Source organism: Macaca nemestrina, chromosome 3, assembly GCF_043159975.1.
Source record: "Macaca nemestrina isolate mMacNem1 chromosome 3, mMacNem.hap1, whole genome shotgun sequence".
In the NCBI taxonomy this organism is placed as follows: Eukaryota; Metazoa; Chordata; class Mammalia; order Primates; family Cercopithecidae; genus Macaca; species Macaca nemestrina.
In genome coordinates, this window is record NC_092127.1 from 119,800,568 (window position 1) to 119,828,562 (window position 27,995).

Consider the following 27,995-nt stretch of genomic DNA (forward strand, 5'->3'; position numbering starts at 1 on the left):
TTAACTCAGCCCAAGCCCCTCTGCCGTGTCACACTTTCATAATTCACAACTCCTTGTCTAATTCAGCATATAGTGTTCAACTCTGTGTCTTTGAGTGTTTATTTCTTTTTCTTTCTTTCGAGATGGAGTCTCGCTCTGTTGCCCAGGCTGGAGTGCAGTGGTGCGATTTCAGCTCACTGCAACCCCTGCCTCCCGGGTTCAAGCGATTCTCCTGCCTCAGCCTCCCAAGTAGCTGGGACTACAGGCACGTGCCACCATGTCCAGCTAATTTTTGTATTTTTAGTAGAGACAGGGTTTCACCATGTTGGCCAGGATGGTCTCGATATCTTGAGTTCATGATCTGCCCGCCTCGGCCTCCCAAAGTGCTGGGATTACAGGCGTGAGCCACCATGCCCGGCCAAGTGTTTATTTCTTTATGAAGGCTCCCATGCCAAGTGAAACTTGTATTAAATAAGTCTGTATGCTTTCCTCCTGTTGATCTGTCTTATGTCCATTTAATTTTCAGAGCCAGCTGAAAAACTCTTAAAGGATACCTCCTCTGCAATGAGAATGATATTTTCAACAGAGCACAGTAGGAACTAAATTCAATGCTGATTTTATTTCAACTAAATAAAGCAATGCACAAGTTATCTGGGCAGCAAGCTTAACTCTAGGAGCAAAAGCCAAGAAACAAGGATTCTTTTTTTCTTTAAATTATCCATCACTACACATGGCTGTCTTCCATACCTGCTCTCAGAAGATGTGTGTTAACAAATTTTATGTAAAGAAATACAGGAAAAGAGAAAAAGGGGAAACGCAATTTATCTAGTCTGCCAGTGAAGGTGGTCTCTCCATCTTCTGTTCTGTAAACTGCTCCATCAGCAGGGTCCACGTCGGAGGATTTTAATATTTTGACCACTTTCCCTGCAAATTGAACAATCATAGAAACACATTTATTACCTACCATACTGAAACTGTCTCATTATTTGTGTTAAGAAGACCCATACAGATATACATTAGATTCCTTCCATGGCTACACTTACTTAATCATTTTTTAAGCTAAATCTAGGAAACAAAGAGGGTGGAAGTCACCAGTCTGCCATTTTTTCCCTAACCCTAGGGCACAGGACATTAACCCCAAACAATCACTCAGAGAGCTGGGCATGGTGGCTCATGCCTGTAATCCCAGCACTTTGGGAGGCCGAGGTGGGCGGATCACTGGAGGTCAGGAGTTCGAGACCAGCCTGGCCAACATGGTGAATCCCCGTCTCTACTAAAAGTACAAAAATTAGCCAGGTGTGGTGGCACATGCCTGTAACCCCAGCTACTTGGGAGGCTGAGTCAGAAGAATCGCTTGAACCCAGGAGATGGAAGTTGTAGTGAGCCAAGCTCTTGCCAATGGACTCCAGCCTGGGCAACAAGAGCGAAATTCCATCTCAAAAAAAAAAAAAAAAAAAATTAGCTGGGTGTAATGACGCATGCCTGTAATCCCAGCTACTCTGGAGGCTGAGGCAGGAGAATAGCTTGAACCTGGGAGGCAGGGGTTGCAGTGAGTCAGGCGATAAGTGAGACTCAGTCTCAAAAAAAAAAAGAAAAGGAAGACCAACTGAGGTCAAATAATGAATCTCCGCTACGTACAAAGCTGCATACCTGAAGGAGTAGTTGCAGTCACCTGGTCAGGTGTGTTACATGAAGCATATCAAGTATCATTACTTAGCATTCTACTAAGCAGAGTCAGTAAGTCGCACTTCCTGACTAGTAGTACAGGGTGTGCAGATCACCTACACATGCCCTTTGAATCAAAAATAAAATTTAATACTTCACGGAGTTTAACTATTAAATAGACTCTTAATTTTAGGAAATTTCACATTAGTGGGCAATAACACAATTTGATTACCTGGCCTATAGTTGACTAATCACACATCTCATTGTTTAACTTGATCTGAAAAATGCACTGAGGATTTTGCATCTCTTTAACCATCACCCTGAAAAGTGAGAACTACCATTATCACTTTTGATTCTTACATCCAAGAAAATAGTCACTACCTCCTAAGTAATCAAAATTCAATAAAAGAAACGAAGAGGCTGGGCGTGGTGGCTCACGCCTGTAATCCCAGCACTTTGGGAGACCGAGGCGGGTGGATCACTTGAGGTCAGGAGTTCGAAACCAGCCTGGCCAACATGGTGAAACTCTGTCTCTACTAAAAATAAAAAATTAGCCAGGCGCGGTGGCGGGTGCCTATAATCCCAGCTACTTTGGAGGCTGAGGCACGAGAATTGCTTGAACCCAGGAGGCAGAGGTTGCAGTGAACCAAGACTGCACCACTGCACTCCAGCCTGGGTGATAGAGCGAGACTGTCAAAAAAAAAAAAAGAAAGAAAGAAAAAGAAAAAGAAAAAGAAATGAAGAATACTTGGCTAGTCTACAGCTGTAAAATCATGTTACCTGATTTTCATGCACAGAGTACATTCATTGGGGTAAGTGATCATGTCAGTGCCACACACAGGGTTAAAGTCCCTGGGACATCCTGGTAATTGATACCGAGCGCAGAATGGCTGGAAAAAAGAAAGGGACAGAGAAATTCAAGAATGATTTGAGATACACTCATAAAATAGTTCAGAGAAGAAAATGTCCCAGATCTCCTTAGATTTCCTAGAATCATTCAATAAAAATATTTTTATTTTCCAGAAAAACAAATTTTTTTTGAGACAGAGTCTCACCCTGTCTCCCAGGCTGGTGTGCAACGGCACAATCTCAGCTCACTGCAACCTCCGCCTCCTGGGTTCAAGTGATTCTCCTGCCTCAGCCTCGCAAGTAGCTGGGATTACAGGAGTATGCCTCCATGCCCAGCTAATTTTTGTATTTTTAGTAGAGACAGGGTTTCACCATGTTGGCCAGGCTGGTCTCGAACTTCTGACGTCATCCACCCACCTTGGCCTCCCAAAGTGCAAGGATTACAGGTGTGAGCCACTGCACCTGGCAAAAAAAAATTTTCTAATGCTAAAATCAGATACAATGTTGGTGTGATGGTTCCATACAAACTATGTAAAAAAAGGACCCCGGCCGGGTGTGGTAGCTCATGCCTGTAATCCCAACACTTTGGGAGGCCAAGGTGGGCAGATCACCCAAGGCTGGGAGTTCGAGACCAGTCTGACCAACATGGAGAAACTCCATCTCTACTAAAAAATACAAAATTAACTGGGCATGGTGGTGCATGCCTGTAATCCCAGCACTTTGGGAGGCCAAGGCGGGCAGATCATGAACTCAAGAGATCGAGACTGAGGCAGGAGAATCAAATGAACCTGGGAGGCAGAGGATGCGGTGAGCCAAGATCACGCCATTGTACTCCAACTCTCCAACCTAAGCAATGAGAGCAAAACTCCATCTAAAAAATAAAAAAAATTTAAAAATTAAAAAAAAAGGACCTCAGAGGCTTCAATCTGGCTGATTTTTAAATGAAAGTCTGAGACACGCCACCATACCTACTTTTTTATTGTCTAGCTTCATAATTTGCACTTCACTACAATGTCCATGTGGATGTTCTATTAAATTCCACCTTAATCCCTTGCCTGAATGCCAAGACAAAATCAAGAATCTAATCTTTCAATCTGAACTTTTAAGGCACTGACATTTAACCAAAAACATTAAAGAAAGCAGGAGATTCAGAATTGAAGCAAATTTGTGCCAAAGGAAAAATGTTCAAAACAGGTTCATCATCTATGGAGGCTCCAAATTTCATCCCACAAGAGCTAACTACAGGAAGAGAGTTGAATCTGGGCAAACATTGCCCCAAAACTTCCTCTCCACCCTCTGGAAGAGGGCCACTGCACATTTATTATTCCTTAATGTCATTGTAATTCTTATAGAAGGGCGGAGCGTGGTGGCTCATGTCTGTAATCCCAGCACTTTGGGAGGCTGAGGCAGGTGGATCACTTGAGGTCAGGAGTTTGAGACCAGCCTGGTCAACATAGTAAAACCCCGTCTCTAGTAAAAATACAAAAATTAGCCGGGTATGGTGGCACACGCCTGTAATCCCAGCAACTCGAGAGGCTCAGACAGAAGAATCGTTTGAACCTGGGAGGCAGAGGTTACAGTGAACCGAAATTGCACTACTTCACTCCAGTCTAGACAACAAGAGCAAAACTGTCTCAAAAAAATTACAAATTAAAATAAAAATAATTCTTATAGAAGGATATGCTAAAATTTTAAGCAATTCTCTGACCTTTATACTCTAGGGCAGGGGTTTCCAACCATCAGGCCACAAACTGGTACCAGTCCATGGCCTGTTAGGAACTGGGCCTCCTGTTAGCAGGAAGGAAGTGGCTGGCCAGTGAGCATTATCAACTGAGCTCCGCCTCCTGTCAGGTCAGCGATGGCATTAGATTCTCATAGGAGTACGAACCCTATTGTGACATGGGCATGCGAGGAATCAGGTTGCGCACTCCTTATGAGGCTGTTATTTTTTTTTCGAGATGGAGTTTTGCTCTTGTTGCCCAAGCTGGAGTGCAATGGCGCCATTTCGGCTCACTGCAACTTCCGCCTCCCAGGTTCAAGCAATTCTCCTGCCTCAGCCTCCCCAGTAGCTAGTATTACAGGCGCATGTCACCATGCCCAGCTAATTTTTTGTATTTTTAGTAGAAATGGAGTTTCACCATGTTAGCCAGGCTGGTCTCAAACTTCTGACCTCAGGTGATCCACCTGCCTCAGCCTCCCAAAGTGCTGGGATTACAGGCATGAACCACCGCACCCGGCCCTTTTTTTTTTTTTTTTTTTTTTTTTGACAAAGTCTCACTCTGTCGCCCAGGCTAGAGTACAGTGATGCCATCTCGGCTCACTGCAATTTCCGCCTCCCGAGTTCAGGCAGTTCTCCTGCCTCAGTCACCCAAATGGGTAGGATTAAAGGCACCCACCACCACGCCCAGCTAACTTTTGTATTCTTAGTAGAGACTGGGTTTCACTATGTTGGCCAGGATGGTCTCAAACTCCTGACCTTGTGATCTGCCGGCCTCGGCCTCCCAAAGTGCTGGGATTACAGGCGTGAGCCACCGCACCCTGCAGAGACTCCTAACTAATGCCTGATGGTCTGAGTTTCATCCCAGACCATCTCTGCCCACCCCACTCCATGCCTCAGTGCATGGAAAAATTGTCTTCCACAAACTGGTCCCTGGTCCCAAAAAGGTTGGGGACCGCTGCTCTAAAGCTTTTCTCCTGAAAGTTTCTTATATCGTTTACTGGTATAGTCACTCATTTACAGATGTTATGGCAGACACAAAGACAAAGAAAAGTTGGATCCTGACTATAAGGAATTTAGGATGGAATAAGGCAATCAAGAAATACACATGCTGGTCTTGAAGAATGGGTAAAATTTAATATAGAAGGCTGGGAGAATGTCTACCGCAAAGAAATAAAATTGATCAAGCAAAGGCACAGTGGCAAGAGAAGTGGTTGGCATTGGAGTTAACAGTTTAAAGGAATCTCCAAAACTCTTTTATGATTTAAAAAAAAAAAAAAAAAGGTTGAGGCAGGAGAATCGCTTGAACACAGCAGGCAGAGGTTGCAGTGAGCCAAGATCACTCCATTGCACTCCAGCCTAGGGCACAAGAGTGAAACTCTGTCTCAAAACAAACAAACAAACAAACAAAAAACAAACAAACAAACAAAAAACACAGTACTCAATGAACTAGGAACAGAAGAGAACTTCCTCAACCTTATAAAAGGCATCCATAGAAAAAACAAAAACAAAAATAAAATAAAAGGCATCCATAAATAACCTACAGCAAACATTCTACTCAGTGGTAAAGGACTCAATGCTTTTCCCTAAAATCAGAAATAAAAACACAAGAATGTTCACTTTCACCTCTTCTATTCAACACTGTACCGAAGTTTCTTGCCAGGACAATTATCCAAGAAAAATAAATAAAATGCACCCAGATGGGAAAGGAAGAAGTAAAACTATCTCTATTCAAAGATGACACAGGGCTGGGCACAGTGGCTCATGCCTGTAATCCCAGCACTTTGGGAGGCCGAGGCAGGCAGATCACTTGAAGCTAGGAGTTCGAGATGAGCCTGGCCAACATGGTGAAACCCTGCCTCTACTGAAAATACAAAAATTTGCCAGGCATGGTGGCAGTCACCTGTAATCTCAGCTACTTGAGAGGCTGAGGCAGGAGAATTGCTTGCACCCGGGAAGCGGAGGTTGTAGTGAGCTGAGATTGCACCACTGCCCTCCAGCCTGGCGAAAGAGTAAGACTCTGTCTCAAAAAATAAACAAGCAACAAAGATGACACAATCTTGTTATACAGAAATTCCTAAGAAATTCATACACACACACACACACACACACACACACACACACACCCCAATAATTACTAATAAACAAGGCCAGGTATGGTGGCTCATATAATTATATGTACTTTGGGAGGCTGAGGTAGGAGGATGACTTGAGGCCAGGAGTTCAAGACCAGCCTGGGCAACATAGCAAGACCCCATCTCTACAAAAAATTAAAAATTAGCCATGTGTGGTGACCTGTGTGTGTAGTCCTAGCTTCTCAGGAGGATGAGAAAGAAGGATCACTGCAGCCCAGGAGTTCAAGGTTATATTAAGTTATGATCATACTATTGCACTCTAGCATGAGCCACAGAGCGAGACTCAGTCTTGGAAAAAAGAAAAAGGACTAATAAGCAAGTTCAACAAGGTTGAAAGATACAAGATCAACATATAAAACTCAATTTTATTTCTATACACGAACAATGAACAATCTGAAAATAAAACTAAGAAAACAATTCCACTTACAATAGCATCAAAAAGAATAAAACATCTCTAGGGCCAGGTGTGGTGGCTCACACCCTTAATCCCAGCACTTTGGGAGGCCGAGGATCACCTGAGGTTAGGAGTTCAAGATCAGCCAGGCTAACATGGTTAAACCCTGTCTCTACTAAAAAAAATATAGGCCGGGCACAGTGGCTCACAGCTGTAATCCCAGCACTTTGGGAGGCTGAGGTGGGCGGATACCCGAGGTCAGGAATTCAAGACCAGCCTGGCCAGCCTGGTGAAACCCCATCTCTACTAAAAATACAAAAATTAGCTGGGCATGGTGGTGGGTGCCTGTAATCCCAACTACTCAGGAGGCTGAGGCAGGAGAATCGCTTGAACCCAGGAGGTGGAGGTTGCAGTGAGCCGAGATCATACCATTGCACTCCAGCCTGGGTGACAGAGTAAGACTCCATCTCAAATAAATAAATAAATAAATATATATATACACACACACACACACACACACACACACACACACACACACACAAAGTAGCTGGGCATGGTGGCGGGAGCCTGTAATCCAGCCACTTGGGAGGCTGAGTCAGGAGAATCACTTGAACCTGTGAGGCAGAGGTTGCAGTGAGTCGAGATGGCTCCACTGCACTCCAGCCTGGGTAACAGAGTGAGACACTGTCTCAAAAAAAAAAGAATAAAACATCTAGAAAGGCCAGGCGTGGTGGCTCATTCCTGTAATCCCAGCACTTGGGGAGCCCAAGGCGGGCAGATCACAAGGTCAGGAGTTTGAGACCAGCCTGACCAACATGGTGAAACCCCGTCTCTACTAAAAATACAATAATTAGCTGGGAGTGGTGGCCTGCGCTTGTAATCCCAGCTACTCAGGAGCCTGAGGCAGGAGAATCACTCGAACCCAGGAGGTGGAGGTTGCAGTGAACCGAGATCACACCATTGCATCCAGCCTGGGCAACAGAGTAAGACTCTGTCTCAAAAAAAAAAAAATTAAGACTAAATATTTACAAAGTGTAAGACACGTATACTGAAAACTACAAAGCATTGTTGAAAGAAATTAAAGGCCTAAATACATAGAAAGACATCCCATGTTCATGGATCAGAAGACTTAACACTTTTAAGATAGCAATACTCTCCAAATAGATATACAAGTTCAATGGAATCCCCATCAAAATCTTAGCTTTTTTTTTTTTTTTTTTTTTGAGACGGAGTCTCGCTCTGTCTCCCAGGCTGGAGTGCAGTGGCCGGATCTCAGCTTACTGCAAGCTCCGCCTCCCGGGTCCATGCCATTCTCCTGCCTCAGCCTCCCGAGTAGCTGAGTAGCTGGGACTACAGGCGCCCGCAACCTCGCCCGGCTAGTTTTTTTTTTTTTGTATTTTTTAGTAGAGACGGGGTTTCACCGTGTTAGCCAGGATGGTCTTGATCTCCTGACCTCGTGATCCACCCGTCTCGGCCTCCCAAAGTGCTGGGATTACAGGCTTGAGCCACCGCGCCCAGCCTTAGCTGTCTTTTTTTGCAGCAGAAACTGACTAATTGATCTTAAAATTCAGATAGAAATATAAGGGACTCCAAGTAGCCAAAACATTCTTGAATAAGAAAAAAAGGTTGGAGGATTCACACTTTCTCATTTTGAAACTTACTATAAAACTACAGTTTTGTTTTTTGTTTTTTTTTTTTGAGATGGAGTCTCACTCTGTCATCCAGGCTAGAGTGCAGTGGTGTGATCTCAGCTCACTGCAACTTTTGCCTCCTGGGTTCAAGCGATTCTCCTGCCTCAGCCTCCCCAGTAGCTGGAATTACAAGCATGTGCCACGATGCCTGGCTAATTTTTTGCATTTTTAGTACAGACGGGGTTTCACCATGTTAGCCAGGATGGTCTTGATCTCCTGACCTCGTGATCTGCCCACCTCGGCCTCCCAAAGTGCTGGGATTACAGGTGTCAGCCACCATGCCCAGCCGCAAAATGGTTAAGACTTGATTACTGACTGACAGCTTCCATAATTTCTGTCCTTGATTCCAACTTAGGACAACCAGAGAAAACAAATACGCACCCCTAATCCATACCATAGAATGTCCTGCTTCTAGCTAGCTCACCTGCAGCTTCCCTGTGCCAACGGCCTCCAATCAGGCCATACCTGAAGCCATTTCTTTTTTCCACTATAGTTTTCGCACTCCTCTCTTTGACTCGAGTCCCTATTCAAATGCAGGTGACAGTGGCTGACTCTCTTGCTATAACAAGCCCTGAAAAACACAGCCTTTGCTTGTTCTCATTTGGTTGGTCTCCTTTTACATCCTCACAATTTAATTTGATAAAGTACATAAAATATCTAGTACAAGGCATAACTATTTTTCTAAGGACCTTTTGAATCTTTAAAGGAAATATTAACAGAAACAAAGACTGGGCTGTTTTCAACTAAAATTTACACTTTTATCTGAATCAAAAGGGCTGCGTGACAACCTGGTTTCAAACGCAGTCCTCAATGGTTTCAAAAGTGGCAGGTCAGACCTGAGAGCCAGCCTCCCTCCCAGACGGTTTTGGGCTTCACTGTATTGGTAGAAATAGTACAAGTGGTTTCCTACTTACCGTTTTATATTTTGAAAATCGACGGAACAGAGGGCCTGTAAGAAGAAAGCATAGACATTTTACAGTATGGGATCAAGGTAAGGTATTGTTCATGAGGACTTTTTTTTTTAATGAGATCTTGCTATGTTGCCCAGGCTGGTCTTGACCTCCTGGGCTCAAGCGATCTTCCTGCCTAGGCCTCCCAAAGTGCTGGAATTCGAGGCGTGAGCCACCACATCCAGCTTCATAAGAATGTTTTAAAATCCAGTTTGGGATTTATCCAGGTCACATCTTCTATTTTCCCCTCTAAATCCTACCTTCTTTAAACTGTCCCCAGCCCACTTCCTCCAGAAAGGATATTCAGTTTTTTATGGCACCTCTCCCCACAAGCACACAGAAATAACATTTGGTTCTGTTGCCATTAGGTTTGGTTGAGAAAGGACTTTGAAGCTACGGAATAAAAGTCGCGCTAGCGCACTGCAGCTTCAATTCCTGGTCTCAAGCGAGCCTCCCGCCTCAGCCTCCGGAGTAACTGGGACTACCGGCCCAAGCCACCGCAGCTGGCCAAGGAAGTAACCCTTAATTAATAGTTCATGATATTCTTTTCCTTTGCAGCTCGGGGTAACAAATATAAAATTTAATGCAAGATGTGAGCATTTTAACTCCATTGTAAGAGAGGTGTGGACTAAAGCCCCTTTCTCGTAAGCATCCACAATTCCTCATTCCTGCGCATCTCCTCCTGTGGGACCATACATAAAAACCCAACTCCTCATCTTGGGCACCTGAAAATCTACTTTAACAGAGAAAGCGCTCTAGATAGCAGGCGTCCTTGGAGCTGGGAGTGAAATCCAAGCAAGAACTAACCACACCCCCCAATTCGCGCTCCTCCACCTGGCAGGTCCTCTGGGGAACCGCCCGTAACGGCCGCGCGGGTACCGTCGCCGAGGCCGCCCAGAGCCGGGCAGGGGCCGCCGCCGGCGTGACTCCCTCTCCCGCTTTTCTCCAGAGGTCCCCGCTCTCCAGGACCGCTCCGAGCGCTACCTGCGAAGGTAACTGCCAGGAGCAGCAGCGCCAAGCGCAGCACCGCTAGCGCCATCCTCCTCCCGCGCCGGGCGTCTGGCCCCTGCGCTCTGGTGCCAGCGCCACTCGCAAGGGGCGCGGGGAGGGCGGGGGAAGGGAGGAAGAAGGGGCGGGGCGAGAGTGGGAGGAAGTGCAGGGGTAGGTGGCGAAGGCAAGAGGGGCGGCGGGAAGAGGAGCCGTGAAGGGTCGAGGGAGAACCGGGAAGGGCTGGGAAGGAGAAAGGTAGAAGGACGGGGGAGGGGGCCATGGGGAAGGAGGGGGCGAGGGAGATAGAGGAAGGGGCGGTTGTTGCCCCACACCCTCTCCTTCCCCCCGAGGAGACTAAGGGGAAGACCTCTCCCTCCGACATACAAGAACCTGAGAGCCCTAGGGAACCCTCGTGGAACTCTTTGGGAGCTCTGTCAATCAATCCCTATTTCTTAAGCATCTACTGAGTCCCAGATAGTGTTTTGTTGCTGAAGACACAGCCCTGACCTCGACAAAGGAGGTCCTTGCTCTCAGGAAGCGTTCCGCCTTTCCCTCTTTTAATATATTTTTTTAACTATTTTAGTTGACACATAATGATTATACATACTTATGGGGGTACATAGTGATATTTGGATATATACAATGTGTAGTGATCAAAACAGGATAATTAGCATATTCATCACCTCAAACATTTATTACTTTGTGTTGAGAACATTCAAAATCCTTTCATTTAGCTACTTGAAAATACGTAATAAATTATTATTATTATTTAAATTTCAGACAGGGTATCGCTCTTTTGCCCAGGCTGGAGTGCAGTGGCACAATCTCAGCTCACTGCAACCTCCACCTCCCAGGTTCCAGGTATCCTCCCACCTCAGCCTCTCTCCCAAGTAGCTGGGACCACAGATATATGCCACCATGCCCAGCTAATTTTTGCATTTTTTGTAGAGAGGGGTTCTCACCATGTTGCCCAGCCCTTCTTTTGAAGCCGAAATGCCTACTCACACAACTCTGAGCATTGCCCCTGAGTCTGGGGTCAGATTTGTGCTGTAATCCCAGCACTTTGGGAGGTTGAAGTGGGTGGATCACTTGAGGTCAGGAGTTCGAGACCAGCCTGGACAACATGGTGAAACCTAGTCTCCACTAAAAATACAAAAATTAGTGGGCATGTTGCCATACTCCTGTATGTACTCAGGAGGCTGAGGCATGAGAATTTCTTGAACCCGGGAGGTGGAGGTTGTAGTGAGCCAAGCACACCACTGCACTGCAGCCTGGGCAACAGAGTGAAACTCTTGTCTCAAAAAAAAAAAAAAAAAATGCTGGAGACTGGAGCCAGCTGATTTTGTCAGAGTGATGAAGAGTCATTGCTGTGGCACTGCTGAAAGAAACAGCCAGCAGGCAGGAGCCAGTCCCTTCTCCCTCCTCCTGCCTTCTGGTGTTCCCCTCACGGACCCTATGGGCATAACCTTCCAGAAGCCAGCTGGAAAAGCAGAAATGAGGTCTGCTGAGACCTGGCACCACATAGCAGAGTATAGAAGGGGAGGTGTAGAGCTGATGGAGAATCACCTTATGACTGGCATGTTCCCATGCCCACCCCTTGACCTTAGCAACCTCAAGGGCTGGAACAAGAAGACACTGTGCAGTTTTCAACTCCACTTGGCACCACACATGGCTGAGTTCTGGCTGGTATCCTGCTGAGGCCAAGGGGTAAATTTGAAATGAGTGCTAGTACTTTTCTAAGTCACATCACATTCAGTTCTTTGAACAACAGTCATAAAATGGTCATAGGTCATTTTGCTGAAGATTCTTATCAAGAATTGATAAAATATAATTTATATATAAAGCTTTCTCAATTCTGTTGGATGTCTGTTACCAAATGACATGTGCACTTGCTTACGAACACCTTTGATGCTCTGGGAACACAAATCTGACCCCAGACTCAGGGGTAATGCTCAGAGTTGTGTGAGTAAGAATTTCGACTTCAGAAGAAAAGCCATTTACACCTCAAGATAGATTTCTTATAAATGTGATGTGTGTGGATACAGCTGCCTTTACGTTATTTTGTTTCGAAGAGCTGACTGACTGGCAGGATGGCTCATGCCTGTAATCCCAGCACTTTGGGAGGCAGAGGGAGGCAGATTGCTTGAGCCCAGGAGTTGGAGTGCCAGCACCACTCACAGGTGATGCGGGGAGGGCAGGGGAAGGGAGGCAACATGGTGACAAAACCCTGTCTCTACAAAAAATACAAAAATTAGCCTAGTGTGGTGGTGCACACCTGTAGTCCCAGCTACTCAGGAGGCTGAGGTGGGAGGATCACCTGAGCCTGGGAGGTGGAGGCTGCAGTGAGCCATGATCACACCACTACATTTCAGCCTGGGTGATAGGAGTGACAACTTGTCTCAAAAAAAAAAAAAACAATAACATTGATAGTTATACCTTAGAAATATTTTCTATAATGGTGCTTTTCACATGTTGTCTCAGCATTTGTGAGCCAAGAACAACGGTCAAAAAACATTTTCTGTAAAGGGCCAGATAGTAAGTACCGTAGACTTCTTGTCACAGCTAAACTCTGTCATTGTAGTGCAAAAGGAGACATAGACTGTAACTCAATGAATGGGCATGACTGTATTCTTGTTTTGTTTTGTTTTGTTTTGTTTTTTTGAGAGAAGGTCTTGCTCTGTCACCCAGGCTGGAGTACAGTGGCGTGATCTCGGCTCACTGCAGCCTCAACCTCAGCCTCCTCCCACCTCAGCCCTGCAAGTAGCTGGGACTACAGGCATGCACCACCACACCCAGCTAATATTTTTGTAGTTTTTGTAGAAGTAGGTGATATGGTTTGGCTGTGTCCCCACTCAAATCTCAACTTGAATTGTATGTCCCAGAATTCCCAAATGTTGTGGGAGGGACCCAGGGGGATAATTGAATCATAGGGGCCAGTCTTTCCCATGCTGTTCTCATGATAGTGAATAAGTCCAGGAGATCTGATGGGTTTATCAGGAGTTTCCACTTTTGCTTCCTCATTTTTTCTCTTGCTGCCACCATGTAAGAAATGCCTTTCACCTCCCACCATGATTGTGAGGCCCCCCAGCCATGTGGAACTCTAAGTCCAATTAAACTTTTCTTCCCAGTCTCAGGTATGTCTTTATCAGCACTGTAAAAACAGACTAATGCACAGGGTTCTGCCATGTTGCCCAGGCTGGTCTCAAACTCCAGAGCTCAAGTGATCTGCCTGCCTCAGCCTCCCAGAGTGCTAAGATTATAGGCATGAGCCACTGTGCCCAGCTGGCATGGCTATATTCTAATAAGACTTTACAAAAATAGGCAGCAGGCCGTGTTTAGATTATGGGCCTTAGTTTACTGACCTTAAGCCAAACATACCCCAAAAATGGCCATGCAGACCACTGGCGTGTTTGTTAGAGGGTAAAACCAGGTGCAAGCTAAGAGATCTGTTTTGTGGTTAATCCTTGTGGTTTGGTTTTTAGTCATTTTTTAGGTATTCATTGCTGCTTAGGTCACCATAGCTCAAAATGAATTAAAAAAAATTGATAAAGTGTCTAGACAATTTAGGCAAAATAAAAAATTTTTTTCAGTCTTATTATCTGGTCACTACCTTTAAAATCATGTTTTTTAAATCATGAATTATCTAGCTAATTCTGCCTGTAGAAGTCTGACTTTCAATTTTAGTTTTCTGTCAGTTCCTGCTGCTCCCCTTGTCATCATAGGGGCTTACAGAGGAGCTTTCACTGTTTCTCATGCTACAGCCTACTAAGATCTTATTACTAACCCCATCAAAGCATATTATCCGATACCTGTTTAATAATCAATTCTAGGCTTTTGAAATGCAGCCATAGGCATAAAAAAGCAAGCTCTGTTATACTAAAATTAGCTCAAAATGAAACATAGACTTAAAATATGAAACTTTAAAATTTTAGAGAAAAGCATAGGAGAAAGCATTTGCTCTGGAAAAAAAAAAAAATCCTATGCAGAAGATGAGGCTGGGTGCAGTGGCCCACGCCTATAATCCCAGCACTTTGGGAGGCCAAGGTGGGCGGATCACCTGAGGTCAGGAGTTTGAGACCAGCCTGGCCAACGTGGTGAAACCCTGTCTCTACTAAAAACACAAAAAATTAGTCGGGCTTGGTGGCACATGCCAGGAGGTTGTGGCAAGAGAATCACTTGAACCCGGGAGGTGGAGGTTGCGGTGAACCAAGATCATGCCGTTGCACTCCAGCCTGGGCAATAGAGTGAAACTCTCGGGAAAAAAAAAAACAAAAAAAAAAAACAGAAGATGAAAAGTAGCAAGGCTCAGTGGCAAGCACCTGTAATGTCAGCTACCCGGGAGGCTGAGGCAGAAGGATCACTTGAGCTCAGAAGTTTGAGGCTCTAGTATAGACCGGGCATGGTGGCTCACACCTGTAATCCCAGCACTTTGGGAAACTGAGGTGGGCGGATCACCTGAGGTCAGGAGTTCGAGACCAGCCTGACCAACATGGAGAAACCTCATCTCTACTGGAAATACAAAATTAGCTGGGTGTGGTGGCACATCCCTTTAATGCCAGCTACTTGGAAGGCTGAGGCAGGGGAATCACTTAAACCTGGCAGGCGGAGGTTGCAGTGAGCCGAGATCACATCATTGCACTCCAGCCTGGGCAACAAGAGCGAAACTCCGTCTCAAAAACAAAAAAGAAGTTTGAGGCTGTAGTGCTTAATGATCTCACCTGTGAATAGCCACTGCACTTCAGCCTGGGCAACACAGGGACACTCCATCTCTAAACACAAACAAACAAAAAAGGCAGAAGGCTAAGGCACAAGAATCACTTGAACCTGGGAGATAGAGATTGCAGTAAGCTGGGATGGCGCCACTGCACTCCAGCCTGGGCAACAGCAAGACACCATCTCAAACAAAAAAAAAAAAGAGAAAGAGAGAGAGAGCGCTAAAAGGAGAAATTGTAGACCAGGAGAACATATTTTGTCTAAAATATATAAAAAGATCTCAAAACCAAGAATAAAAAAATATACATGATTAGAAAGTGGGCAAAAAGATATGAATAGACATTACCCTGGAGAGGATATACAGGTGGCAGATGAGCATAACATTGTAAGCCATTAGGGAAATGCAAAATAAAAACTGCAATAACACTACACACCTGTCAGAATGACTAAAATAAAAAACAGTAGTAACATCAAATGCTGGCAAGGATGTGGAAAAAGTGGATTACTCATTGTTCACGGAAATGTGAAATAGTACACCTACTCTGGCCGGGCACGGTGGCTCACGCCTGTAATCCCAGCACTTTGGGAGGCTGAGGAGGGTGGATCATTTGAGGTTAGAAGTACAAGACCAGCTTGGCCAACATGGTGAAACCCCATCTTCACTAAAAATACAAAAATTAGCTGGGCATGATGGCGTGCGCCTGTAATCCTAGCTACTCAGGAGGCTGAGATAGGAGAATCACTTGAACCCGGGAGGCAGAAGTTGCCATGAGCTGAGATCGCACCACGGTACTCCAGTCTGGGCGACAGAATGAGATTCCACCTCAAAAAAATAAATAAATAAATAAATAGCCTGGGCGCAGTGGCTCGTGCCTGTAATCCCAGCATTTTCAGGGGCTGAAGTGGGCAGATCACCTGAGGTCAGGAGTTCAAGACCAGCCTGGCCAACATGGTGAACTCCTGTCTCTACTGAAAACACAAAATTAGATGGGCGTGGTGGCGCGCACCTGTAATCCTAGCCACTCAGGAGGCTGAGGCAGGAGAATCGCTTGAACCCAGGAGGTGGAGGTTCCACTGAGCTGAGATCGAGCCACTGCACTCCAGCCTGGGTGACAGAGCGAGACTCCATCTCAAAAAATAAATAAAATAATAAAATAAAATAAAATAGTATGGTTGCTCTGGAATAGAGTTTGGCAGCTTCTTAACAATCTAAGTGGTTGGGCGCGGTGGCTCACGCTTGCAGTCCCAGCACTTTAAGAGGCCAAGGCGGGTGGATCACCTGAGGTTGGAGTTTGAGACCAGCCTGGCCAACATGGCAAAACTCTGTCTCTACTGAAAATACAAAAATTAGCTGGTCTTGGTGGCGGGTGCCTGTAATCCCAGCTACTGAGAAGGCTGAGGCAGGGAGAATCCCTTGAACCTGGGAGGCGGAGGTTGTGGTGAGCCGAGATCGCACCATTGCATTCCAGCCTGGGTGACAGAGTGAGACTGTCTCGGAAAAAAAAAAAAAAAAGAAAAAAATCTAAACATACAAATACCACATGACATATGACTCAGTAATTGCACTCTTGGGCATTTATCCCACAAAAAAGAAAACTTGGGGCCAGGGGTAGGGGCTCGTGCCTGTGATCCTAGCACTTTGGGAGAACAAGTCAGGTGGATCATTTGAGGTCAGGAGTTCGAGACCAGCCTGACCAACATGGTGAAACCCCATCTCTGCTAAAACTACAAAAATTAGCCAGGTGTGTGGTGGAACATGCCTGCAGTCCCAGCTACTCGGGAAGCTGAGGCAGGATAATCACTTGAACCCAGGAGACAGAGGTTGCAGTGAGCCGACATTGTGCCACAGCACTCCAGCCTAAGTGACAGAGTGAGACTCCGTGTCAAAAAAAAAAAAAAAAAAACCCACAATCAATCAATCAATCAATCAATCAAAGCAGGCCAGACGCGGTGGCTGTTTTTTATTTTTGTTTTTGAGATGGAGTCTCTCTCTGTGACCTAGGCTGGAGTGCAGTTGCGCAATCTCATCTCACTGCAACCTCCGCCTCCTGGGTTCAAGTGATTCTCCTACCTCAGCCTCCCAAGTAGCTGAAATTACAGGCGTGCACCACCACGCCAGGCTAATTTTTCTATTTTCAGTAGAGACAGGGTTTTGCCATGTTGGCCAGGCTGGTCTCAAACTACTGACCTCAGGTGATCTGCCCACTTCAGCCTCCCAAAGTGCTGGGATTACAGGTGTGAGCTACCATGACCAGCCCTTTTTTAAAAAAAAAAAGAAAAAGAAAGTAAACCCTGGGTTTTTTAAATTCTGTTATGTATCTTCACGGGGTTGGTGGTCACAGGAATCTTCAAATGTGGATACAATTGCATAGAATTAAATATACGCACAAACACGCACAAATGAACATTGGTAAAACTGGTGAAATCTGATTAAAGTTAGTAGACTGTATTGTCAGTTTCCTGTTTTCTACATTATAGTTACGCAAGATATTACTATACTGTTTTCTAACAACTACACGCAAGTCTACTATCATCTCAAAATATAAAGGTGAAGCTCTGAAAATTATCTATAGAATCTGAATAGTAAAGGGACATAATTCTTTTTTTTTTTTTTTTTTCTTGAGACAGAGTCTTGCTCTGTCAACAGGCTAGAGTCTTCATTCCAGCCTGATCTTGGCTCTCTGCCTTCTGGGTTGAAGTTATTCTCCTGCCTCAGCCTCCCAAGTAGCTGGGACTACAGGTACACGCCACCATGCCTAGCTAATTTTTGTATTTTTAGTAGAGATGGATTTTACCATGTTGGCCAGGATGGTCTTGATCTCTTGACCTCATGATCCACACATGTCGGCCTCCCAAAGTGCTGGGATTACAGGCGTGAGCCAGCGCGCCTGGCCTTCGTTTTTTGGGTTTTGTTGTTGTTGTTGTTGTTGTTGTTGTTATTGTTTTTGAGACAGAGTCTCGCTATGTTCCCCAAGCTGGAGTGCAGTGGCACGATCTCGGCTCACTGCAACCTCCGCCTCCCGGGTTCAAACAATTCTCATGTCTCCACCTCCCAAATAGCTAAGACTACGGGCCAGCGCCACCACACCTGGCTAATTTTTATATTTGTGTACAGATGAGGTTTCACCATGTTGGCTTGACCTCAAGTGATTCCCCTACCTCAGCCTCCCAAAGTGTTGGAATTATAGGCATGAACCACTATGTTCAGCCATAAAGGTATGTAATTCAAAATATTCTGAGCATACAGAGTCTCTTTTCCTTCTTTAACATCATCATGATTTAAATGAACCTGAGTAATTAATGTTATTCTAGTAAATCGTAGTGGCCTTAAGTCTAAGTATTAAGAATAGGTAATTTTAGCCGGGTGCGGTGGCTCAGGCCTGTAATCCCAGCACTTTGGGAGGCCGTAGGCTGGTGGATCACCTGAGGTCAGAAGTTTGAGACCAGCCTGACTAACATGGAGCAATCCCATCCCTACTAAAAAAAAATACAAAATTAGCTGGGCATGGTGGCACATGCCTGTAATCCCAGCTACTTGGGAGGCTCAGGCGGGAGAATTGCTTGAACCCGGGAGGCAGAGATTGCAATGAGCCAAGATCTGGCCATTGCACTCCAGCTTGGGCAACAAGAGCGAAACTCCTTCGCAAAAAAGAAAAGAAAAGAAAAAAGAATAGGTAATTTTATTATATTCTACAATGAAGGGCAATTTAAACGTAATGTAATTTAATGTTTAGACATTTGTGAAACTTTCATCTAAAAGATTCCAAGGTTTCTATGAGAAAAATTAAAATAACCTTTTGTCAGAGTAGGCATCCCAATTATTTTACAAAATATGCTCACCGTAAACAAGACAATGATATGACATAGAATTAAATGTTAATATAACCTTTCTTGCCTTGCTTTCTACACAGCATTGTGAAATTATGTGTCCTGGGTATTTTTGACTTGTATGTGCTTCTGATTAGCTGGAAAATAGCTAGGAAAATACAGTGGTCAAAACACAGAATTTGGCCAGGTGTTCTAATCCCAGCACTTTGGGAGGCAGAGATAGGAGGATAGCTTGAGGCCAGAATTTGAGACCAACCTGGGCAACATTGTGAGAGCCCTATCTCTACAAAAAATAAATAAAAGGCAAGCCTAATTCAATGTGGTTTTCTTTACCATTAGGCTCTGTGGTGTAGATAGAAACTTTAACCCTGAAGCTAACATAATTGAAATGCAATTGTCGATCAAGTTGGCAACCCAACATGTATGTTCCGTATTGCCTCTGGCACCAAGTTTAAACATTTAAGAAAAATTATCCTAATGTGTCCTCCAAATATGTCCTTTCTTTATTTTATTTTATTTTATTTATTTATTTTTTGAGACGGAGTTTTGCTTTCCTTGCCCAGACTGGAGTGCAGTGACGTGATCTCGGCTCACTGTAACCTCTGCTTTCCAGTGGTTTCAAGCAATTCTCCTGCCTCAGCCTCCTGAGTAGCTGAGACTACAGGCACATGCCACCACTCCCAGCAATTTTTTTTTTTTTTTCTGAGATGGAGTCTCGCTCTGTTGTCCAGGCTGGAGTGCAGTGGCACAAACTCGGCTCACTGCAAGCTCCACCTCCCGGGTTCATGTCATTCTCCTGCCTCAGCCTCCCCAGTAACTGGGACTACAGGCACCTGCCATCATGTCCGGCTAATTTTTTGTATTTTTAGTAGAGATGGAGTTTCACCATGTTAGCCAGGATGGTCTCGGTTTCCTGATCCCATGATCCGCCTGCCTCGGCCTCCCAAAGTGTTGGGGTTATGGGCGTGAGCCACCGCACCCAGTTTACGCCCAGCTAATTTTTTGTATTTTTAGTAGAGACAGAGTTTCACCATGTTGGCCAAGATGGTCTCGATCTCTTGACCTTGTGATCTGCCCACCTCGGCCTCCCAAAGTGCTAGAATTACAGTCATGAGCCACCGCGCCCGGCCCAAGTATGTCCTTTCAAAGTCATACTAGAGTACTGTCTAAAAGGCCGGCATGAAAGTTATCTGATTCCAGAGGAAGTCATTTCATTTCATTTATTTACCATTGATAGGGCCCGGAGTCTGTAAAGTTAGATGTTAGCTTATGGAAAATAAGTGGCAAATGATTTTGTTGGGTAGAAAAGATATCTCCAGGCCAGGTGCGGTGGCTGACCCCTGTAATCCCAGCACTTTGGGAGGAAGTGCTGGGATTACAGGGGTGAGCCACCTTGCCCAGTCAAAAAAAGGTTTTTTGTAAGATAAGGTCTTGCTGTGTTGCCCAGGCTGATCATGACTTCCTGGGTTCAAGTGATCCTCCTGCCTCAACCTCCCGAGTAACTAGACTACAGACACGCCACCCAGCTAATTTAATTTTTTTTTTTTTTTTGTAGAAACAGGGTCATGCTACACTCCCCAGGCTGGTCTCAAACTCCTGGCCTCAAGCAGTCCTCCTGCCTTGGCCTCCTAAAATGCTGGGATTACAGGTATAGGTCACCATGCCTGGCCTAATACAAAGGTTTTTTGGTTTTTTTTTTTGAGACAGAGTCCCACTCTGTCACCCAGGCTGGAATGCAGTGGCTCAATCCTCAGCCTCCCATAGTGATGGGATTGCAGGAGAATCGATTGAACCCAGGAGGCAGAAGTTGCAGTGAGCCGAGATCACGCCATTGCGTTCCAGCCTGGGCAACAGAGTAAGACTCTGTCTCAAAAACAAAGATGAAAAACCAAGATGTGCACATCCAAAGATGAAGATGGAAACTGAGGGAGAGGGGTATGGAACAGGCTCTATATTAAGAATAATCATTTTTCACAATCCACATCAAGCAAAAATATTTCTAAGCTCAAGCAGGTAGTCCATTCATTTGAAATCAAAACTCCAACATTTCAATATAATCACAAATCCAAGACTAGTTAAGTCATTTCCTAAAAATGTACGTTCTCCAACAGCTAGTAGAGCTAAGCTGGTTTTGGCGATGTCTACTGCCATCTAGTGGAAATGGATTGACATAACTAGTGCATCATTTAGTGCTAAAGCTTTCAAAGTAAAGCTTTCAAATTAAAGTTTTCAAAGTACTCTCATTTTATCTCCACAGTAACCTGTGAAATAGACATTATTATTCAGTTTGTTTCAATTTATTAAAAAATTTGGGCCGGGCGCGGTGGCTCAAGCCTGTAATCCCAGCACTTTGGGAGGCCGAGACGGGCGGATCACGAGGTCAGGAGATCGAGACCATCCTGGCTAACACCGTGAAACCCCGTCTCTACTAAAAATACAAAAAACTAGCCGGGCGAGGTGGCGGGCGCCTGTAGTCCCAGCTACTCCGGAGGCTGAGGCAGGAGAATGGCCTAAACCCGGGAGGCGGAGCTTGCAGTGAGCTGAGATCCGGCCACTGCACTCCAGCCTGGGCTACAGAGCAAGACTCCGTCTCAAAAAAAAAAAAATTTAAGGCCGGGCGCAGTGGCTCACTCTTGTAATCCCAGCACTTTGGGAGGCTGAGGCAGGCAGATCACTTGACATCAGGAGTTCAAGACCAGCCTGGTCAACATGGCAAAACCCTATCTTTATTAAAAATACAAAAATTGGGCCAGGCACAGTGGCTCATACCTGTAATCCCAGCACTTTGGGAGGCTGAGGCGGGTGGATCACTTGAGGTCGGGAGTTGAAGACTAGCCTGACCAACATGGAGAAACCCCATCCCTACTAAAAATACAAAAATTAGCCGGGCATGGTGGTGCATGCCTGTAATCCCAGCTATTTGGGAGGCTGAGGCAGGAGAATCACTTGAACCCAGGAGGCGGAGGTTGCAGTGAGCCAAGATCGTGCCATTGCACCCCAGCCTGAGCAACAAGAGTGAGACTCCGTCTCAAAAAAAAAAAAAAAAAAAAAAAAAATTAGCTGAGCATCGTGTCAGGCTCCTGTAATCCCAGCTGCTCAGGAGGCTGAGGCAGGAGAATTGCTTGGACCTGGGAGGCGGAGGTTGCAGTGGACCGAGATTGAGCCACTGCATTCCAGCCTGGGTGACAGAGTGGGACTCTGTCTCAAAAAAAACACAAAAAAACCTTCATATTAGGCCACGCATGGTGACCTATACCTGTAATCCCAGCATTTTAGGAGGCCAAGGCAGGAGGACTGCTTGAAGCCAGGAGTTTGAGACCAGCCTGGGCAGTGTAGCATGACCCTGTTTCTACCAAAAAAAAAAAAAAATTAAATTAGCTGGGTGGCGTGTCTGTAGTCTAGCTACTCGGGAGGTTGAGGCAGGAGGATCACTTGAACCCAGGAAGTCATGATCAGCCTGGGCAACATAGCAAGACCTTATCTTACAAAAAACCTTTTTTTGACTGGGCAAGGTGGCTCACCCCTGTAATCCCAGCACTTTGGGAGGCCCAGGCAAGCAGATCACTTGAGGTCAGGAGTTCAAGACCAGCCTGGCCAACATGGTGAAACCCCATCTCTACTAAAAATGCAAAAAATTAGCTGGACGTGCTGACACATGCCTGTAATCCCAGCTACTCAGGAGGCTGAAGCAGAGAATTGCTGGAACCTGGGAGGCAGAGGTTGCAGTGAGCCGAGATCGTGCCACTGTACTCCAGCCTGGGAGACAGAGCAAGACTGCCTCAAAAATAAAACAAAACAAAAAAAAACTAACCCTTCATATTGTCAAGCACTTATTATAAGCACTGTACATGAATGATCTAATTTATTTTCCATTACAATCTAATATAGTAAGTATTATCTGTGTTATTATTCCCACTTACAGATAAGAAGCCAAGACTTAGAGAATTTAAGAAGCATGCTGAAAGTCCAACAGCTAGTAAAGTAGGAGCATCAGGGTCAAAGTAGGGGATCCTACAAGGCATGCATGCTAATGTAAGTTATCATCAACATCACAAAATGTGTCAGACATTCTCCTAAGCAGTTAGTTTATAGGTATCAGCTAATTTAATCTTCACAAAACCCGAACCAGGAGAGGTGGCTCATGCCTATAATCCCAGCATTTTGGAAGGCAGAGGTGGGCAGATCACTTGAGGTCAGGAGTTCGAGATCAGCCTGGCCAATGTGGCAAAACCTCATCTCTACTAAAAAGACAAGAAATTAGCCGGGTGTGATAGCTCCTGTCTGTGGTCCCAGCTACTCGGGAGGCTGAGGATCACCTGAGCCTGGGAAGTTGAGGCTGCTGCAAGCCATGATCACGCCACTGCATCCAGGCTGGGTGATGGGAATGAGACCCTATCTCAAAAAATAAAACCAAAACCAAAAATGTATGAAGTATGAATAATTATTATTTCCATTTTCTACATTAAGAAACCAAGGTATGGAGGAGTTAAGCAAGATATTCAGGGTCACCAACTAGTGAAAAGCATAGCCAGAACTGGAATCCAGGAAGTTTAATTCTAGAGCCTATGTTCTCAACCAGTAAGCAATTTTTTAAAAAATTATTATAACTTAGGCCAGGCACGGTGGCTCATGCCTGTAATCCCAGTGTTTTGGGAGGACTTTAAGACCAGCCTGGGCAGGAGGACTTTAAGACAAGCCTGGGCAACATAGTGAGACCCCCATCTCTACAAAAAATATATATTTTTAAATAGCTGGACGTGGTGGCACATGCCTGTAGTCCTAGCACTTTGGGAGGCTGAAGTGGGTAGATCACTTGAGCTCAGGAGTTCAAGACCAGCCTGAGCAGCATGGCAAAACCAAGTCTCAAAAAATAAAAATAAAAAAAAAAGGCCAGGCATGGTGGCTCAGGCCTGTAATCCCAGCACTTTGGGAAGCCTAGGTGGGTGGATCACTTGAAGTCAGGAATTTTGAGACCAGCCTGGCCAACATGGTGAAACCCCGTCTCTATTAAAACTACAAAAATTGGCCGGGCACAGTGGCTCACGTCTGTAATCCCAGCACTTTGGGAGGCTGAGGCGGGCAGATCACGAGGTCAGGAGATCGAGACCATCCTGGCTAACACAGTGAAACCCCGTCTCTACTAAAAATACAAAAAAATTAGCCGGGGGTGGTGGCAGGTGCCTGTAGTCCCAGCTAGCTACTCAGGAGGCTGAGGCAGGAAAATGGCGTGAACCCAGGAGGCGGAGCTTGCAGTGAGCCGAGATTGCTCCACTGCACTCCAGCCTGGGCGACAGAGCGAGACTCCGTCTCAAAAAAAAAAACAAAACACTACAAAAATTAGCTGGGCATGGTGGTGAGCACTTGTAATCCCAGCTGCTCAGGGGGCTGAGGCAGAAGAGTCAATCGAACCCAGGAGGCAGAGGTTGCAGTGAGCCGAGATCGCACCACTGCACTCTAGCCTGGGTGACAGAGACAGACTCTATCTCAAAAAGAAACAAAAACAAAAAACAAAAACAAAATGCAGATTCTGATGCAGAAAGCCTGAGGTAGGGCCTAAGATTCTGCATTTCTATAAAGCTCTCAGTAAGGACAGTGCTGCTGGCAAAGTGTGCTCCTACATTTTCAGGAGCAAAATTCTGGCAAGGGGAGGGAGGGGAGAGGAGCAACTGAACTATTGAAAGAAAAACTCTAGACAAATTAAATTTAACAGAGGGTAATTTAACAGATAATGAGTCCTTAAAAATATATATTATTTTTTAGAGACTGGTCTCACTCAGTCGCACAGGCTGGAGTGCAGTGGCGCAATCCTAGCTCACCACAGCCTCAAACTCCTGGGCTCAAGGGACCCTCCTGAGTAGCTAGGACCACATGCCACATGCCATGATGCCCAGCTTTTATTCATTTCTTTCTTTCTTTTTTTTTTTTTTTTTTTTTTGAGACAGAGTTTTGCTCTTGTTGCCCCAGCTGGAGTGCAATGGCACAATCTTGGCTCACTGAAACCTCTGCATCCCAGGTTCAAACGATTCTCCTGCCTCAGCCTCCCGAGTAACTGGGATTACAGGCATGCACCACCACAGCTGGCTAATTTTGTATTTTTAGTAGAGATGGGGTTTCTCCATGTTGGTCAGCCTGGTCTCGAACTCCCAACCTCAGATGATCCACCCACCTTGGCCTCCCAAAGTGCTGAGATTACAGATGTGAGTCACCATGCCCAGCCTAAAGAACAATTCCTGAATCGGGTGGCTCTGGGAACAAGCAGAGCTTCAGAGAGCTCCAGTTTGTAAGGTAGGCAGGGATCACTTATAGACAGAAAAAACAGAAATGAGGTGTGGAAAACAGCTTGATCGGTTACAGCTCAGTATTAAGACATGATCTGATCAGCTGGTAGCCCGTGACTGACTGAAGCTCAGCTGCTGTGCTTGGCTGACACTTAGCTATTTGTTACAAAACAAAACTTCTATATTAGGCTCTCAGTTTACCTGCTGAAGTTAGGTTGCAGTTCTTTCAGTAGGAACTCAAGGTAAGGAGGCAGCCTCTGGCCAAACTTAGTTTAATTTACTAGGACCCTCAGTAATGCCTATGTTATTGGGGTAGGAGTGGAATTAAAGGAGGCTCTGAAGGAGCCTGAGGGTGAGAGGGGACTTGGCCTGAAAAGGTCCTTGGAGAACCAGGACAGTGTGTTGTCGGAAAAGATACTATAGAAGCATTTCTTTCTTTCTCCTTCCCTTCCCTTCCCTCCCCTCCCCTCCCCTCCCCTCCCTTCCCCTCCCTTTCCCTTTCCCTTTCCCTTTCCCTTTCCCTTTCCCTTTCCCTTTCCCTTTCCCTTTCCCTTTCCTTCTTTTTCTTACCAGAGTCTCACTCTGTCTCCCAGGCTGGAGTGCAGTGGTGCAATCTTGGCTCACTGCAGCCTCCACCTCCCAGGTTCAAGTGATTCTCCTGCCTCCACCTCTGAGTATCTGGGATTACAGGCATGTGCCACCAAGTCCAGCTAATTTTTGTATTTTTAGTAGCAACAGGGTTTCGCCATTTTGGCCAGGCTGATCTCGAATTCCTGACCTCAAGTGATCCGTCCCACTCGGCCTCCCAAAGTGCTGGGATTATAGACATGAGCCAATGAGCCCAGCCTATAGAAGCATTTCAAGGCAAAATAGTCAACAGCAATATAAGCTAAGTGACAGTAAGGGGCCCTGCTGGTTTCTCAATTAAGAGGCAACTACAAAAAACAAAAGGCTACTGATCAATGTAGTGAATATGGTTTCTGTGAATAATAGAAGCTGAAAGATTTTGTGATGTTGGGGTGTAGGGAGTGAATGGGGAAATGGAGCTAATCTCTTTTTCTAGAAAGAGAGAACAGTAGCTAAGGTGGATGGCAGGGGCAAATGAGAGAAAGAAAGTGGGGCAGGGATGGCTTATGGGGAAGCTTGTTTGGTTTGGTTTTGCAGGTGTGACACCAGAAGCTATGGCGTTATGCAGAAAGGGAAAGCATGAGGGAGAAATTGACCCAGAGAATGTGGGTGGCTTCTTCTCTCCTAAATAGACCGTCATGTTTACTGAATGTCTGCAGTGTGGCAGCTCCAGGAATAAATAGGACACATCCTTGAGCTTCAAGGTCTTGACTACTAAGGGACCTTTGTGCCTCTTCTGTGAAACTTTGAGAGACGGCAGTAAAACAGGCGTGGGGTTCACAATGAACAATCTTTTCTACATGAGGCCCAATTCAAGAAAGATACATGTGTATCTATCTGGTCACCAGTTGTCCTGACAATTCAGTTGAAACATTCTTTATTTCTCCATCACTGGAGAGTTCAGTTTTTAACCTAAAATTCCAAAACAGCGCCGTACTGTCAGAATAGGTAGTTAGGCAGATGTGAGCAGGGCAGGAGAGGACTACCCTCCCCCTAGGAATGTCAGGTGATGATCAGGCAACTGTCAGGTGATGGTCAGGCAGCTGTTAAACTGTCTCTCTAAAATAATAATTGGGCCAGGAGCTGTGGCTCACACTTATAATCTCAGCACTTTGGGAGGCCGAGGTGGGCAGATCACCTGAGGTCAGGAGTTCAAGACCAGCCTGGCCAACATGGTGAAACCCCATCTCTACAAAAATACAAAAATTAGCTATGCATGATGGCAGGTGCCTGTAGTCTCAGCTACTCAGGAGGCTGAGGCAGGAGAATCACTTGAACCCGGGATACAAAGGTTGCAGTGAGCCCAGATCATACCATTGCACTCCAGCCTGGGCGACAGAGCAAGACTCCATCTAAAAAATAATGAAATAAAATAAAAATTGGTTGCAACAGGCACCAGGGAAAGGCAGTCTCCCAATAGATAGAAAACATCTAGTGGCCGGGCACGGTGGTTCACGCCTGTAATCCCAGCACTTTGGGAGGCCAAGGCGGCTGGATCACGAGGTCAGGGCATCAAGACCATCCTGGCCAACATGGTGAAACCCCATCTCTACTAAAATACAAAAAATTAGCCGGGCGTGGTGGTGCATGCCTGTAGTCCCAGCTACTCAGGAGGTTGAGGCAGTGGAATCGCTTGAACACAGGAGGCAGAGATTGCAGTGAGCCAAGATCACGCCACTGCACTCCAGCCTGGTGACAGAGCAAGATTCTGTCTAAAAAAAATAAAAAGAAAGAAAACACCTGACGCTGGTGATCTACAGCTTCCCGATAACATCTCAGGAGTTGGGGGAGTGGGCTCAAGCGTATGCACTAAGAGGCAAAATGGCAGAGTTTAACTGGTATATGACCTTCCTCTAGGAACACTCAACTGGTAAGAGAAGAATGCCTCAAATGAGCATGTGCGTAACTTCAGCAAACACACTGCACTGCTCACGTGGCCCCTCCCAAGTATCCGCAGGCCACTGCACAAGGACAGCCCACACCAAGGGAAGAATCAGGGGAGAAGGAATGCACACCCCAGAACCATGCCAATGTATAAACCTCAAGCCAAGGTCAGTTGGAGCACTTGGATCTCTCAAGTTGCTTGGTTGCCCCTGTTCCAAGTGTAGTGTATTTCCTTTTGTTCTTGCTCTGAAGCTTTTTAATAAACTTTAACTCCTGCTCTAAAACTTGCCTCAGT

The 27,995-nt window shown here is 45.6% G+C and overlaps 1 protein-coding gene and 1 long non-coding RNA gene across 4 annotated transcripts; one reads left to right on the plus strand and one right to left on the minus strand.

Annotated features, from left to right (window-relative positions):
* Positions 1-579: 579 nt before the first annotated feature.
* Positions 580-10,609, minus strand: LOC105463562 (serine peptidase inhibitor Kazal type 2). 3 transcript variants are annotated; one of them, XM_071093414.1, is made up of 4 exons: positions 10,365-10,520; positions 9,345-9,379; positions 2,425-2,534; positions 580-903 (listed from the first exon to the last, which is right to left on the minus strand). In XM_071093414.1, exons 1-4 carry the CDS (start codon positions 10,417-10,419, stop codon positions 858-860), a joined length of 246 nt encoding a protein of 81 aa, XP_070949515.1. In that variant the 5' UTR covers positions 10,420-10,520; the 3' UTR covers positions 580-857. The 3 variants fall into 3 exon arrangements, with proteins under 3 accessions (XP_070949515.1, XP_070949516.1, XP_070949514.1); XM_071093413.1 differs by having other exon boundaries at positions 786-903; positions 10,260-10,579; XM_071093415.1 differs by lacking the exons at positions 2,425-2,534; positions 9,345-9,379 and having other exon boundaries at positions 10,215-10,609.
* LOC139362385 (uncharacterized) lies at positions 10,570-27,971 on the plus strand. The gene is made up of 3 exons (XR_011621200.1): positions 10,570-10,625; positions 22,834-22,943; positions 27,674-27,971. It is a non-coding gene; the product is annotated as an uncharacterized lncRNA (long non-coding RNA).
* The last annotated feature ends 24 nt before the right edge of the window (positions 27,972-27,995 follow it).